The following is a 16,754-nucleotide window of genomic DNA, read 5'->3' on the forward strand; positions in this document are numbered from 1 at the left end:
AAAGCTCACGTGGATGCTGGAGGCACTACTATGGGGCATCTGGCTGCAGCTACTGGCAAGCCATACATGCTGAGCTGAGGAATTCATAAATGACACTCCTTAAACACAGTGTCAAATCTGGAAAGCAACTGTTCTGCTACAGTAGCTCTTAGGCTTCTGTGGATCTACTTAGCATGAAGAAGCATATAGGAGCTCAGGGACACAGCTGTGGGATTACAGGATATTTTGGTGCACACAGGACACTTTCCATTCCAGTGTGAGCCTAAATATGATGCTAATTTTCTGCATGTTTTTCTATATTTAAAAGGTTTTATAAAGACTTAGGAGTGTGTTTGTCTTTCTGTATTATTGTATCTACCTGCCAATGCTGCATGAGCAAGTAGACCTGGGCTTCAGAGACTTTTCCAGATGTCTTCATCCTCCCTCTGTCCTGTTTTGCCCCCGCCCCCATTCTGCTTGCCCATCACCACCCTCCCCCCGCTCTGTTTCACCTCTCCCCATTTGCAAAGGGACCCAAAAGAAACTTCGTACCCGCTGATAAAATTCCTCTCAGAGGCCCCGATGGCCGTAATGGGTCTCCTCGGACTTACACCACCTCAGGTGGCTTCAAGCCACTCCGCACTGCTCAGGAAACAGGGCTGGGATCTGGCATAACAGCTGGGTCCTAGCCCCGTTTCCCGCTCCCTGCCAGTCCCTGGGACTGCCCTTCGCCTTCCCTCCCCACATTCTGGAATGCCTGAGCTTGGCCGATACAACCCTCCCTGCCTGAGTCAGTGCAGAGGCTGAATTCAGCCTCCACGGGCCAGCACACATCCCTGCACCAGCCCAGCCGACTCTTGAGGAAGTGCAAACATGCTTTACGGTACATTTGCAACCCTCCTGGGCCAGCACAAGAGATTTGTGCAGGCCCAAGGCACAGTCAGGATTGCATTCTTAACTGCATATTATTATTACCATAAATACTTGAGTATCAGTCTATCTCACAGATAAATCGATGGCAGGTTGAGCCTAAAATCATGGAATTTTCTATGTCCCTTTGATGTCGGGGAGGGGGGGGGAGTAAAACTTAAGGGGTGCCTGACTATAATTTTGTCTGATTTTACCTGAGGCCAGATCCTGAAAAATAACCTACCAGTAATTGTTACCTAAGAACTGTACAGTCTCTAATTTATTAAATATAGTAAAAGATCATGAGATACATTTGTAGTCATTAACTTTTTAAATTCTGGTCTTTACAACCTATTTGTAAACACTGTCAGAGTTACTGCATACCAGTAGAACCATTAATCAAATCCTTCTTTAAGGTGCCTGGTTTGTTAAGCCAGAGGCTCAACATATAACATACAACTTACTGTCCATAACTAGGAGTGTGCAATTCAATTCACAGCAGAGAGACAAGCAACAAGGAATGAGTGTGAGTAAGCACAGCTACACATAGTTGCAATCCGATTTACTCAGAAGTAGATGCATTGCTTTTCATGGGTGTTATTCTTAAGTAATGGTGGACTGAATAGGATGCAGTGCATACCCCACTGGTACAGTTGCACCAGCACTAGAAAATTGGATAGGATTGGGCCCTTCAACCATGCAGTTTTCTAAAGTAATATATTATTTTTTCACACATTTATAGCATGAGTTGCTTATGGCTGAACAAGATAAAAACAGTCTCCTGATAGAGCCTCCCACAGATTCTCCCACATTTTGGTAGTTGGGAACAGATCTTCCAAGGGAACAGATTTCAGACTTGAGCTCCCAGGTCAATTCTCTCTAACTAAGGAGACATTACTAAATTCATTCCCATAAAAATAAATGGAAGTGTTTTCACCTGTTTGTATTTACAGGCACCATGTTCAGAATCCATAAGCTTTACCAAAACCCAAGTTTGCGTTCATCACTACTTTTAGTAGAGGCAATGCTACATTAGTTTGATCTTCAGAAAAGAACCAACAAGAATTCATGATAACTGATAGTTACCCGGATATGAGGAGTTATCTTTATTTTCCAACTGATGCTGTGCCAAAAGTCTGAAAATTCCCCTGTAGAAAAAAAGAGTAGAACAGTAAGATCAGGAACTAGTTATTCTTACAACTTAGTTAGTCTTGCTAGTCCTACAACCAGCACAAGGGAAAACGTTTTGAGTTTAGAAAAATAAAAAGGCTTTAAATCCATACATGGTCACAAAATGTTATCTTCATGTATTTATGCTGAACTGGACATGCAGTCAACGTTATATATTTTGTCCTCTTGGTTAAGCAGTTTAACTCCTCAATAAGAGGAGGCAAAGACTATCTACAGAGAAGCATGATAGACATGCTCTGTCTACAAAATACAATGAAAGATTTTCAAGTCTCTCTCAGATGTGTTACACAGAAACAGTAGTGTTGCAGAGTCATCTAGTACCTGGGGTGGGGTGATGATGCTGTCATGCCACCCACTGCATCACCCCCTTGCATCACCACTTCACACACACACACCCACACCTGGAATGGCTCCAATTTGGAGTCAAATAGAGCCAGGGGTGGGAGAGAGGGCTCTTCAGCACACTGCTTTGAGCACCCAGGCAGCAAGCACTGTGCACCAGCACCAACTTGCGGAGAGCCCAGAAAACCTCCAGACTGCTGCGTGGGGCGGTCGAGGCACCCCACCCATGCTACACTACTGAACACAAAGCTGACCACACTAATTCCTAGGCACAAGGAAAGTACAGCATACAAAATGTCCCATTTCCCTTTCCTTTCTCCCCCCCCCCCAATGGTGTGAGACTTCTGGTCACTAAAGATCTCTAGCTGCTTTTCTTCATGGATGACCATTTACCTTGCATTAGGAGTGAGACTACGTAGGACATGTGTGAGAGAGCTCAGAGCCAAAGATCCCGACTGCTGTATTAAGAGGGAGTTCTCATAGGATGTTTCTTCTACATAAGGACTGTAAGTGGTTGTTTCATACCACAACCAATTATACAAACTTTGTTTTGCCTGATCCCACACTATAAGAACAGAAGATAAATGAAAATAAGGAAAGAGTTACATTTATAAAACTTAGCTTGATGACCAAGATTTGTTGAGCTGTGGCAGAATAAATCCTACTATTTATGGAATCCACACATTCTATTTTAAAGTAAGGGTGGAGTATTCTTCTTGGAAAATTCATATTATCTCAAGTAATCATCTATGTCAGTGGTTCTCACACATTTAGCACGGGGACCAATTTTTTAAAATAAGAATCTGTCAGGACCCACCAGAAGTGATGTCATGACCAGAAGTAATATCATCAAGCAGGAAAATTTTTAACTATCCTAGGCTGCAATCCTGCCCACACTTACCCAGGAGTAAGTTCCATATACTAGCATTGTTAAAAGCATATACATAGTAGCCTGTTAAAAGTACAGATCTGTCACATTTCCCCAAATGCAGTCACATAACATGGTAGCATCAAGTCTAACATATTAAAAATAAAATATTGAAATGAATGGGGAACCACCTGAAATTGGCTTGCGACCCACCTGGTGGGTCCTGACCTACAGTTTGAGAAACACTGGTCTATGTACTTTAAAAACACACACACACAGCACCTTCTCAGAGATAATGTTTTCAAAGATTTTCCTGCACAGAAGCGTTTTCCACACATATCTATTAAAATACTAAGTAGGTCATTATGTTCATTTAAACTAAGTCTACCATACAAGTCAGGAAATAGATACATCATTGTAGAAGAACTCAACACCACAAGGAGAGCTATTTCCAATACGTTTATTGGGAAAACAGCCATTTTCTCACACCATGCCACCCACTTATGATGCTGCATTATTACGTACAAGATAAGATGTAGTATCATATTACATATCACATAATGGTTACACAGCTAAATAAATAAATCAATGGTTCCTTATCCTTAAGGGCTTCACAATATAAAAAAGATACAAAAGAGACACCAGCAACAGCTGCTGGAAAAGACACCCTGTTGGTGTGAAGAGGGACAGTTGCTCCCCCTAAACATAAAAGGACACCACTTCAAAAGGTGTCTCTTTTTCCAGTAAGCAGGTGTATATGCCCTATTAAAATGCAAAACTCTTATGCTAGGCCTAACAGCATGCCTGAAATAAAGTCTCACTTATATACTACATACAGGGTGCAATCCTAACCCCTTATATCAGAGCTTTCCAGCACTGTCATAAGGACAATGCAGCTCTGCAGTAAGGGAACAAACATTCCCTTACTTTGAGGAGGCCTCCGTGAGTGCCACCCAACTGCAGGATGCAGCACATGTCTCATTGGCACTGCTCTGCCAGTGCTAGAAAGCACCGACATAAGGGGTTAGGATTGCAAGCTTAATCATTTACTGTCATTTGTTGTTAAGAAATGCTACTTGTGCACTAGAGACAATGGTTACGTTCTGCCTTTGTACAGCAGGATCTGCTACATCTAACTGAATGTTTATCCTTCCTTTTACCCAAAGCTCAGGCAGCTCAACTGCGGTCTCTTCCAGGCTGCAATTAAATACTTCCACACTTGTCCAGCACATGAAAAGACACAATTAATTATAAAACTCATCTAAAAAGCAACAAAAGTGGGGTGAGAACTGAAAGGTCCAAGAACTCACTGAGTGGTGCATTGATGTGATCAATTGAAGCTATTAAATAGACGTTGGAAAGAGATGATAATTGTCCTAGAATTTGTTGGCTTTTGTCTCCTCGCAACATTGGACTATCCAGGTTATGGATGAGCAGGTAGAGCTCCAAGGAAGATTCTGGCAAAAGGGAAAAGGAGTACCAGTAACAAGGGTCAAACACAGAGTGGCCACAGATGATCTCAACTGTAGTCTTTGGATAGAGCTCACCATGCATTTGTAGTACATTCTAAGGGCATGGACAAAGTACTGTCTAACCAACCCAGCATTTTGGGAATTCAAATACAAATCAAAAGCCATTTAATTTTAATTCGGACATAATATTCTATTTGTTTTTGCCCAAATTTGTTTCACAACTTCTGTGTTCACTTGCTAAAGGAGGCCAGGTTCTAGAAGTGGGTTAAACATTGCAACTGTTACAAAAAAAGCTCTTCCTTGGGAATGAATGTAGCCACAGCCTAATTCATTAATGGAATTGCAGTATGACTTCATAAGGCAGTTAGATCTGAACACCCAAAGCAGTTCATAAGGCAGTTAGATCTGATCAGCCACTAGAATGGATGGCTTTAAAAGGGGACTGGACAAATTAATAAATGTAAGTCTACAGATGGCTACTAGTCACAGTGGTTATACAGTACATCTCTGGGTTAAGTACCATTATGCCTCTGAATATTAGTTGCAGAGGAACAAAGGAGGTAGAGAAGTATGCCTTTCTCTCCTGTTTGTGGGCTTTTCAGTGACAATGTAGATAACAGGATGCTCATCTAGGTGGGTCTTTGCCTGTATTTGGCAGGGATTTTCTTATCCTAGTGCACATTTTGAGTAAAAATATGACCTCTCATTTGAAAACAATTTTAAGTACTCCTGACTAAAAAGGAAGATTTTAATTGAAATCTCAGTATTTTTATGGTGTTCCTTGAAGTCTGAATGCTTTACAGATAAGAGATAACAAGGTTTTTAAAAACAATTTTCTACCTTTTCTAATGCTGCCAAGAGAACAGCTGAAGCCTAAGCCCACAACCACTCCTGTGAGCAATGAAATTTCTAAACTGAAAGGGGCAATATTAAAGACAGGCAAATGGCAACACCTCAAAGCTCACTAAAGAAAGTCCCATGTTTTACAGTTAGACAGTCAATCTAAACATAAGAATTACCACCATCGCTGTATTTGAGTAATCAGGAACTATATATAAATGCAAACAAACCACTAGACTTGTGACTTGTTCAAGCTTTTCTAACATAAGGCAGAATCCAGACATCTAGAATATGTTTTCAACTACTTTACCTTCTTTAAATTTTTTCATGATCAAGTCCAATTGATCCTGGGGGCTACGAAAAGTGCCAACATGATCCAACACCTCCTCTGTTATGGAATTCAGAATCTGACACAGAAAAGTGGCAGGTTACCATCTTCCTTTGGAGACTCTTCTTTTCAAGCCCCCCCCCCCCCAAGAGAATTAGGCCCAGGTTAAAATGAAACCTAAGGCTATTCCACACATTTAAAAATTCCTACACTGAAGGCAACATGCAATTTTAAAAGTCCCTATATATAATGCATAGAAAGGACTTCCATGAATGAATTTTGTACGATGAGAAACACCTCTTAGGATGCAATCCTAACCCCTTATGTCAGTGCTTTCCAGCACTGACTTAAGGGCAATGCAGCTCTGAGGTAAGGGAACAAACATTCCCTTACTTTGAGGAGGCCTCTGTGAGTGACACCCAACTGCAGGATGCAGCACACATCCCATTGGCACTGCTATGCCAGTGCTGGAAAGTACTGACATAAGGGGTTAGAATTGTGCCCTTAGTGATGTGCTACTTTCTTAAGCACAAATTACAATATGCACCTATCTTCATCAAACTGGTGGTTTACTTATGATCACTAGCCCTTTCCTAAAAGTAAAATTTGCAAACACTAGCAATAGATGTAGCCAAAGCAAATCCAGAGCATGGGCTATCTTTGTATTATTGATTTAAGGGTTGAAAAGAAGGATTCACACTCTATTTTGAACCATGTGTTCAACTGAATGAGAAAAACTACCTACAGGCAATTTGTATTGAAGGTCTTAGTGACTGCTCTCAGGGACTTCTTATATTTTTATTTTTGCTTACCTGTTTCACAGTCACATTGGGAAAGAACCCATTCACAACAATATGAATAGAATCCTGAAGAAGAGAAATGCGAAAATTCTCCAACAGGTCTCTCTTTGAACCTAACCCATACAGCATAATATTGAATCCAAAGCTGTAAGAAAGAAAGCAAACTATCACTGAAGTTTACAAGACAGTATGCAGCCCAATGTGCCCTGCTGAAAATATTTGGATAACAGTATCTACTTTTACAACCCTGTTAACAGTTGCAATTATATATGCCTTCCCTTTGTAAAACACACATTTTTCTTTTCATTCCATACCAATAGTAGTAATAATTACAGAAGGGTTTTAAAAATTACTTGAAGTAGCTTTAAAGAAACCTCCAATTCTTTTCGACTGCTGTAAGATCAAACTATACACAAATGGGAAATGCAGAATTCCCAACTCCACATTTGCAACTCACATGGGAAGCAAAAGGCAGCAAAGGCGTTTACAAGGGAAAAGTAGCAGACAGGAGAGGAAAACGCTAGCTTGATGCTTGTCCTCTGCAACCCCTTTCCACAGCTGCCTTTCCCCCAGTTGGAGTTCAAAGACAAAATGGAGGAGCAGGGAAAATCTAAAGCAATTCCATCCTGCCTGCTTTTCTTCCTGTATAGGCATATGCACATACCCCACCAGCGTTCAGCACCACAGTGAGTTCCTATCCCTGAGGTTTTCCTGCCACTGCTCATCCATTTCCCACCTCTACTGGCACTGGGGAATTTTGTTTTGCTTTTCATTCCCCCCTCAAGCTGACTAGTCTCACTAATCTTTTTTCCTAGTCAAAAGGTAAAAAAAAATAAGATTTGCATCTATTATGTCAGGTCCTTTTTGTTAAAAAAAAAAAAAAAAAGGTAAAAATTCCCACATTCTACTAATTTTCAATTTAAAAGACTAGAACATGGTAAAAAAAGAAATATCTGCTAAGGATTCAGTGTCTGACTTTGGGCTTATCTATCAGTCTCATTTATCACCTGTAAAGTATGGAACTGGTTGCCTTTGATTAGGTCTTTGACTAGTGGCAGGTGGGGATGCGAGATAAATAGGTTGCTACACAAAAAGTCAGTTAAGTAACCAGCCCACCCACCTTCAAGTCCCTTTCCATACTCACCTACCTCTGGGCTTTTCCAGTGGGAAAGGGCTTAGAGCAGTGTTTCTCAAACTGTGGGTTGGGACCCACTAGGTGGGGCGCAAGCCAATTTCAGGTGGGTCCCCATTCAATTCAATATTTTATTTTTCATATATTAGACTTGATGCTACCATGGTATGTGACTGCATTTGGGACATTATTACAGCACCATACTTTTAATAGACTACTATATATATGCTTTTAACAATGAAAGTAAATGGGACTTACTTCTGAGTTAGTGTGGGTAGGATTGCAGCCTAGGATTGTTAAAAATGTTTCTGCTTGATGATGTGACTTTCAGTCATGACATCTCTTCTGGTGGGTCCTGACAGATTCTCATTCTAAAAAGTGGGTCCCAGTGCACTGGCTTAGAGAGTCCAGAGGGGTGGGTGGGTAGGTTGTGTGTGTGTGTACAACATTATATGGCACATTTGGATAATCAGTAACCCCAATTCCTCCTCATGCCAGATAATGTGGCTTTTATTGTACTTGAATATCAAAGTCAGCCCAACTTACAGTCCATGGAACACAGTGAGAAATGCAAGCCTGTCACTTGGATAGGATAGCTGGGGTGGTCACCCTGGACCCTGAGTTGCTGGACAAGGGAAGGGAAGTGTGAGTGAGAAACAAGGAAGGGAAGGAGAAACAAGGGAAGGAGAGTATAAAAGGACATTGACGCAACATAAAGCACAATCCTATGCATGTCTACTCAGAAGTTCCATGTTTCAATGGTACTTACTCCCAAGTAAGTGTGTATAGGATTGAGCCTTTAGAAGGCAGGAGGTAGAGTTTTGCCTTATGTAAAAAATAATGATCTCATAATCATCACTTCTTAGGTCCTAATATCAGTACGCATCAAGTACTCCCACAGACTGAAATTCTGTTTCACGCAGCCCCCTCTGATTTTATATTTACCAAATAAGAGAGAAATATTTCCTAAGACACTACGCACAAAGATGTGGGGGGGCCCCCTGCAAATTCAGTCTCCTGACTCTTGTAGAAATTTATGAAAATTGCTGCTTCAAAATAGTATTTTATATATCATAAAATATGGATGCCTCAGGAAAATTTCCATATTATAAGCCTTCTCCCACCCCTCCATTTTTTTTCCTGCTCTGTTTTAGTGTTTTGTTCCTTACTTCTTTCTGTCCTTCAGATGCTTGCTATCTGCCTCTTCACAAAGGCAATACATATTTGACATATATTTTAAACAGAGAAAGTGGGATCCCCCTTTTTTGGGAGCACATTTAATTTAGCATGCTTTAATTGGCATTTAATTTCTAGCAGTCATTTTGTCCATTTATTAGGTGAGTAGTTATTTAAATATATATTAACAATTTCAATAAAGGACAAGTGTTTCTATTATTATTAGGGAATTAATGAGAGCAAATTTATTGTAAATTTGAATTTTAGAGTATATCTTAATTTAAGCACTTTTTTAAATGATTTGTTTTACACACACACATATATGGCCATAATGGGTGGGGGGCTCTCACTAGGTAAGTTGTCCTGGGCCCTATACCCTTCTAGGGATGTCCCGGGAGAGGTTGTATTTGTCCTATGCCATCACTCTGGGATTTGTTCCAGTTGGAAGACCTTGGGATTATAGTAAAAACTAAATAATGCAAACCTGAAGTCCACCCATCACTAGCCTAATTTTGTGTTTGTTCCAATAAACCACAGAACACTACAGGCTGTTATAGAAACTCATACTTACTGCAAGTGCAACATCCATTTGTTAAAGAGAGATTCATGTTGCTTGATTAATTCTTTACGTTCAGTAGCAAAAGCAACAGATACTTTGTTCAAGAGATTTTGCATAGACTCCTGTATCAGGAAGAGGAAATGAGGCATTAGCCTTGATGCAGGGATGACAGAAATTTTTCAGTGCATCCCTAATTAATAATCCTGCACCTAACAAAGCTACAACAAAACTCCTCAGTCCATCACCACCATAATACTTATAGGCCGACTGTCTCTCAGCCAGCAAGGACTCAGTCCTTTCCTTAAATGACTATTTCAGCAGAAAAGAGAGAGCACTAAAGTGTTTCCTTCTTTGAGGAGATTTTCTTTGCTTTGCAACTTTGTAGCTGGTTCTATCACCTTCATCAAGGTGAAAGAGAACAAGGTAAAAAATGATTCAGCTGCATAGCTGGGCAGCTTGTGTTAATGGTGGTCAGAGAACAGTGTGCCAGTGTGGACACGACTGCTGTCTTTGCTGTTGGTTGGGCTTCAACAGCTAGACCATTTACTTGCCAAAGGCTGGAATGGAGACTGGGCATGATTGCTGCCTCCACACCTGCTTTTAGTCAGCTGAGGCCAAGTCTTTAGTGGTTGGAGTAGTTTTACTTTAGTCATAAAGATATCTGCAGCCACCACTAAATTTTACTAGAGTTTCAATCTTTTGGGCTAGCAACATACACTGTAAAACAATGTAGTACCAGATTATGCCTACAGTACGTGCCATGGATGCTGACTTTATGACCCATTCTATTGAGGAATATATCATATAAAGTCTGCAAATCTACCTAGCCACTGCTTAACTTAATGGAAGATACAAGCATACTTCATATATATTATTTTACAAGTACTGGGGCAAAGTGATGCAAGTTTCAACACACTGCATTATTGCGCTGGCACAAGGGTAGCTGATTCAAGATTAGCACATGGTTTTGCTCACACTAGGAAATACTGATTACCAGGACAGGTGATACTTAGAAGCTATGCATGTTCTGTATGTTCCAAAGCAGTTAACATAGTGTAAGGAATTAGGTTTTGTTCCAATAAACTATGTGTATAAACTGTGTATAAATAAACTATGTGTATACATAAACTATAAATCAGGGACAGGCTACAGCTCAGTGACGAAACATATGTCTTGCATGTAGAAGGTCCCAAATTCAGACAAATGAAACTATCAAGAATAGTTACAGACAGTCCAATATTGAGTTAACTGAAGTGAAGCAAAGGTGCAGTGAAGAGTACATTAAACGGCTTGCCCTATAGCCAGTGGAAAGCATAGAAATAATTCAAGAGCTGACACTCTCATCATGCTAGAATTATGTGAATTGTATAATAAAGGATGAGAGCATATCTGATGTTATATAGATGTAGGAGAAAAAGTAACAGTATCTTTTAGTAGACAGAGTCTATTATTGCCCACAGTTACTTTGGCTCCCAAAGAACGTATTTGAAATCATTCAGAAGATGCTAACTAACAGGAAGTGTCAGCATTTTCTCTACATTTCTCTAAAAGTTAATCTCTTTCTTTTTCCTGAGCACATCTTTTTGCTGAACCAAGGCCTACCACAGCCTTTTTCTTCCAAAGTGTTTCTCATTGTTGCTAGCACTTTAATCCATGCTAGGCTGGTAATGTAACAGGGTTGTGACCATCCTATCACCTGGCTCTGCTACAAACCATCCTTACTGACAACTGTAGCACATTCCCTGAACTGAATTGTAGCACATTTCCCTCAAGGGAAATTCCAGCACAAACACACAGCTTTGCCTGACAAATACAGCACCTGATCCAGTTTTTTCCCCTGTAGCTTCTGAAGTGTTCGATCAGAGGTTAGAACTTTCGAACTGCTATGTGCTTCAAAATATTCTTCCACCAAATTGCTCTGAGGAAATAGAGATGCAAGGACCATTAGGTATTCTCTCTTGACAACAGCCATTGGGAAGTATGTTAATGGTTTTACCTCCTTATTCTAGTCTCGAGTGATGATTCTTACATAAGCATCTCTTGACATAAGCATCTCAGAAGCAACACAGAAGTTAAAGGTGAGAAAGGAAAAAAATTGAAGCAGATTAAGAGAGGAAAATCAATCAAATTCTGGCTGCACAGGAGTGTCAATTAAAATGCATATTTGAGCCTTCAGCATTAAGAATACCTTTGAGCCTCATGACAATGATAAGGTTTGCCTTATCTTTGCATGTGTACTAAATTTTGTGGCAGGAGGGAAAACAGACAACTACAATTCCCATTGATTTAAATTTTAGCTGAGTTTCATCAGAGTAATGAATAAACCTTTTTAATCTTGATTACTGTTTGGTAATTACTGAAGGTAATAATTACTGAAGGTTCCAATGCAGCTTGTGAGGGTGTGTGCACTGCTTTAAAAAAAATTAACTCAGTTACAATCTTCAAGAACTCTTAAAAGTATTTTAATGCCTTTGTCAAGACCATACCTCACAGATAAGACAAAAGAGAAAGTGCAAAGCCATATCACAGACTTAACGGTCTTCATTTAAAAACCTGGGAAGGAACTTAACAATCTCAAGGAAATGTCCCAAAGTGTTTCCAGTGCAACCTTTTAAAAAAACCATATTGTCAATTCAGTTACTATGTCAGCATCCAGTACCACTGTGCAGCTGCCAGTGTCCCAGCAGCACTCATCCGATACCAGCCAGTGGTGCCTGTCCTCAGGTGTCCTGAGGAGGACTGGGAACAGCTACCATTTATCTCCTCACTGTACCCCAATATAGCATCATCTGGGGCACTGTGGGAGAAAATTACATTCCCCCCCCCCCCAGAACAGGCCACCATTTTTTCCCACAACCACCCAAATGATGCTGTGCTGGAAGTATTGGAGGCGAGAAACCAGTGACTGCCAGCAGATAGCCACAGCGAGAAGATATACTGCTACCTTTGGCAGAAGAGAAACAAACAAAAATAAATTAAAGATCCACAGCTGCTGATGCCTGCAAGGTAACCCTCCCCACAATGAAGAGGGTTCACCAGAGCACACTTTGCTTAGGACTCCTCTTAAACTTGGAGCAAGCCTTGGGTCAATTTGTCTGCAGAGTTAGGAGAGTTAAATCTGGTTTAGATTATTTGCTGCTAAACACTTCCCATCCTTTCCTATCAGACACTGAACTGCATTGAATTTTTGAATGTCTTGGTAAAACATTTCTATTTGACAATATTTCTCATTAGCATTGCTACAGCCAACAGCTAATATAGTTAACAAACCGAACTGCATTCAAACTCACAGAAGTGTTTCTCTTCAATTTCTTAGCTGGCACTTCTTTGCTAGCCAGAGCAGAAATTTTTGAGGGTCCAGCTGGTGTTTTCTGAAGAACAGCTACATCAGCAGTTTCTTTACAATTATTGTCATTGTCACTATCATCATCTTCCTCTTCTTCAGAGTATGAAGCAGAATAATCACTTTCACTATCAGAGCACATGTTTAAAGCTGAAAGAAAAGGTTGGCAAGAGACAGCTATAAGTTTCCTTGTCCTACTATGTAGAAGAGTTGTCCTACTAGGTAGACTGCTTCTAATGTATCCTTGCATATTCAAACCAATTCTAAACTTCAGATTAGAAATATTGGCTAGAATAAAAACCTTTAGCAGAACAGCATACAGAACACACAAATGTTTCCTCACTTTTTCCTACGTATACAATTTAAACTATTACAAAGACTTACTTGTTAAGAGCCCAATCCTATGGGCTCAAGTGCCCATAGTATGCTCAATTTCTCCCCCTGGTAAGACAGAGGTCCAGAACGGTTCACTTTCTCAGGTGTGCTCCAGTAGGCTTTAGGGAAAGCACACTTCAGGACTCTTGGAGGACCAAGCATGGCTGGAGAAGAGGTGCCCACCATGTGAGATGCACTGCGTAATGGGCAGCACATCCCCACGCATTCAAGGCACGTGCATTACATGCTTTTACAGTGCCTGTTTTTGTGCTGTGTTTCTACATATTACTGTGAATATGATACTAAAGGACAGAAGAAGATAAAAAAAACTAAGGGAAAAATGCAAAGATAGGTAAAATGTAAGAGATATTGCTCATAGTTTGTTATTAAATGCTATTTATTTTACTGTCCTGCAACTTTTTCCTTATGCTGTTAGGCATTTAGGGTGATTTTGGGGTATACTTGGATTAGCTTTGGAATGAGTTAGAAGTTTGCTCATTGAAATTAATCTGATAATTGGACTCATCCAGATTTTCACTATAAGGGCTGTTTTCAGCAATGGATTAGGTATGTATAAAGAGCGAAAGGTTTATGTGACACCTTGAGTGAATGGTACCAAGTGCACACAAAACAAATGCTCTCTAATTTAAGGGTATTGCTTTTCACACGTTGCATTTAGCACCAAGAAGTGCTAAAAACTCCCACATGGACATTAATACAGACACAAAACAGGCACAGTTTAAGAACAAATTTTCAAGTTATAAAATTTCATCAAATTGTATTAGTTGGAGATGACTTCAAAAGCTGCTCCTTACCTGTAATTCTTTTCCTAAGTTTGTAAGACATTTTCGGCACAACTTCATCCTTTTTACTCTGTTAACAACAGTAAGTATCTTAGACCGTATCTTAAAATGTTCTATTTTAATCAGATAGCCATGTGAAAACAAAACTGAATTTACCACTTGCAGAGTCTTGTAAAACTTGACTCGGACACCAAACAAAGTTAGTTTAGATTCTAGGCTGCATTTGCCTAGAATGTTTGTTATGTTTTGAAATTTATGTTTTTTGCATTGCCTACATTTGCAGATTCCAAATCTACAGACATATAGTCATAATACATCGTTTTTAGATGAGCATTTTCAGACTCAACACATATTTGAATATATGAAGTATGCACATCTGCAGAAGAGAAAATACAGTCTTCTGAGCATTAAATTGAATCCATCTATTCTCAAAGTTCAAAGACCACAGAAGGACCAGATCGTGGAAGTAGTACAGGTTGAAAGATCCATCAACTGTAGTATTGCTGGGTCATGAAAAATTTAAATAGATGGCTTCCAGTAAGCCATAAAACCCATGACTTTAACTGTCCAGCAAGTTCACAACTAAGGTAATAATATATAGGACAAGTCTGTTCTACTGTTACATATATTGTGTATCTTACTACAAAGATCAAACTATTCTTCTTATGGAGAACTTTAGTTCCTGATTCACAACCTTTTACAGGCACAAACAACCTAAATTTTATTTTAGCCATATAGCAAAAAGCGACATCATTGAACAGTAAAGTTTACTGAATACTAGGTTTAATAGCAACTGGAAGCAAACATTTTGAATACTTTCTCCAGCACTTTTTAAAGTGCATGGAGATTAAGAATTTCTGTTTATTAATTATTCTGTTTATTCTTAATAAAGAATAAACTGAATAAACAGTGTATTAAGAATAAACTGGAAATTAAGAATTTCACTGCTCATCAATACAGTAAATACATCAAGTGAATAATACAAATGTTCAAAAATTCAGAACTGCCTATGGTACAGTTCGAGATGGGACTGTCCCACCTTAGAAAGTACATTTGGGATCCTAAAAAGAAAAGTCATGCTCCCCCGTGTGAACATTCTGCAATCATCACAATGTTAACTTCCAAAACATGCTACTCACCTCATCCTGGGCTTTACCTGATGCAGAGTACTCTGAAAATTAAACAGAGTATGTCATAAGTTACCAGTAGCTACAGATTTTAGCTCTTCTGTGCTTTCTCAAGTAAAGACTATCAAGCAGGCTTTCACAATTTTGCTGGCCACATTCACCACAGTTAGTGTATCATCACCATTTGCTAGGTACGACAAGCCTCCACCTTCCTCCCAAACTCAGAGCAGAAAAAGTGGGCAGAGATTATGCTGACAGGTGTGCAGCAATTCCAGCTCTTCCTCCCAGCAACTGAGCTGGAAGAAAGGCTAGGTGTTACTTGGTTGCTGTCTTGCCAACCTGTCTGGAGTGTGACTCCATACAAGCAAACCCTATGCCTTACTTTTCTGCTCTTGAGCAGCAAAAGGAAGAGTGTGAGGAGGAACAAGTTGCTTGGTCTTTAAATGGTTGCAATGCTGCACAGCAGCCAAACAAACCCTCTTCCGTCCTTTTTTTTAAGCAGGAAAGATGAGATGGGCAGGGCTGCTCTTTGGTTGGTGATCATAATTTTGGTTTGGCAAGAATGGATCATTGCATCTTCCCACATAAAATTCTGGAATTAAGTTACACTGACTACTATGTATGGCTATAGTTCTGGATTTTTATCTTCCTTGTGCACAAAGCGTGAAAGACAGGGAATACCCAGAAACTAGCAGCAGGAGTTTTCTGCCCTGACAGTCAAATCTCCAGAGTCAGCTTGCATCTTTTTTTTTATCTTGGAAATCAGTGGCAAGTAGTTCCTTTAAGTCATTCAGTGATTTACAACTATTCAGCAACAGGAACTATAGTATGATATTATCCTACAACTTGAAAAGCATATGGAACCTTATCCTAAAGTTCTAAGAATTTGAATAATGGTGATCATGTTGTCTGTGTGGTACGTAGCTATAAATATGCAATTCTAATATTGTGGTTTTCATTTTAAAAAGCTAGTTGCCAATACACAAATTGAAGGTAAATACCAAAAAACAAACACTATTTTGCCTGATGTTTCGCACCTACTGCTACAGTAGGCATTTTCAAAGTTTAAAGCACAGGCTAAAGCATACTAGCCTTTCAAACTAGGTGTACCTGAAATCAACAGCTGTTATAAATATCCCTCAGAGAAAAGTTGTTTTCCGATCAACTCCATTAGAGGCCAGCAATTGATTATTTACAGTGGATGTTCATACAACTGATTGGAAAACAGCTTTTGCTCTGAAGGGTATATATAATGGTTATTGATTCCAGTTACATCTAGTTTGAAAGGCTATCAGTATATGCCTTTGAAAATGCCTACCATAGCAGTAGGCAAAATGTCAGGTATAAATGGTTTTATTTGACAACACCTATTAACCCAAATAATTTTAAAAACAAACACTGTGGGCAATATTTGCTAGATTTAGAAACCTGATGGGAGTCTGGCTGATACTCTGAGATACAAGATTCCTTTTCCTAGCACATGCCTTTGCTCCTTCCCTAAACCCTCAAT

At 39.6% G+C, this 16,754-nt stretch overlaps 1 protein-coding gene across 1 annotated transcript in view; it reads right to left on the bottom strand.

The window, feature by feature from the left end:
• ORC2 (origin recognition complex subunit 2) overlaps nt 1–16,754 on the bottom strand; it is a 33,511-nt gene that overhangs the window by 2,496 nt on the left and 14,261 nt on the right. Inside the window, exons 6-15 of the mRNA XM_066619781.1 lie at nt 15,257–15,288; nt 14,130–14,187; nt 12,887–13,089; nt 11,416–11,514; nt 9,609–9,718; nt 6,742–6,874; nt 5,912–6,008; nt 4,600–4,746; nt 2,815–2,986; nt 1,975–2,036 (exon numbers count right to left, since the gene is read on the bottom strand). Of these exons, the coding sequence (XP_066475878.1) occupies nt 1,975–2,036; nt 2,815–2,986; nt 4,600–4,746; nt 5,912–6,008; nt 6,742–6,874; nt 9,609–9,718; nt 11,416–11,514; nt 12,887–13,089; nt 14,130–14,187; nt 15,257–15,288 (1,113 nt within the window). The remainder of the gene's footprint in view (nt 1–1,974; nt 2,037–2,814; nt 2,987–4,599; nt 4,747–5,911; nt 6,009–6,741; nt 6,875–9,608; nt 9,719–11,415; nt 11,515–12,886; nt 13,090–14,129; nt 14,188–15,256; nt 15,289–16,754) is intronic.

Source organism: Tiliqua scincoides, chromosome 1 (assembly GCF_035046505.1).
Source record: "Tiliqua scincoides isolate rTilSci1 chromosome 1, rTilSci1.hap2, whole genome shotgun sequence".
NCBI classification, from domain to species: domain Eukaryota; kingdom Metazoa; phylum Chordata; class Lepidosauria; order Squamata; family Scincidae; genus Tiliqua; species Tiliqua scincoides.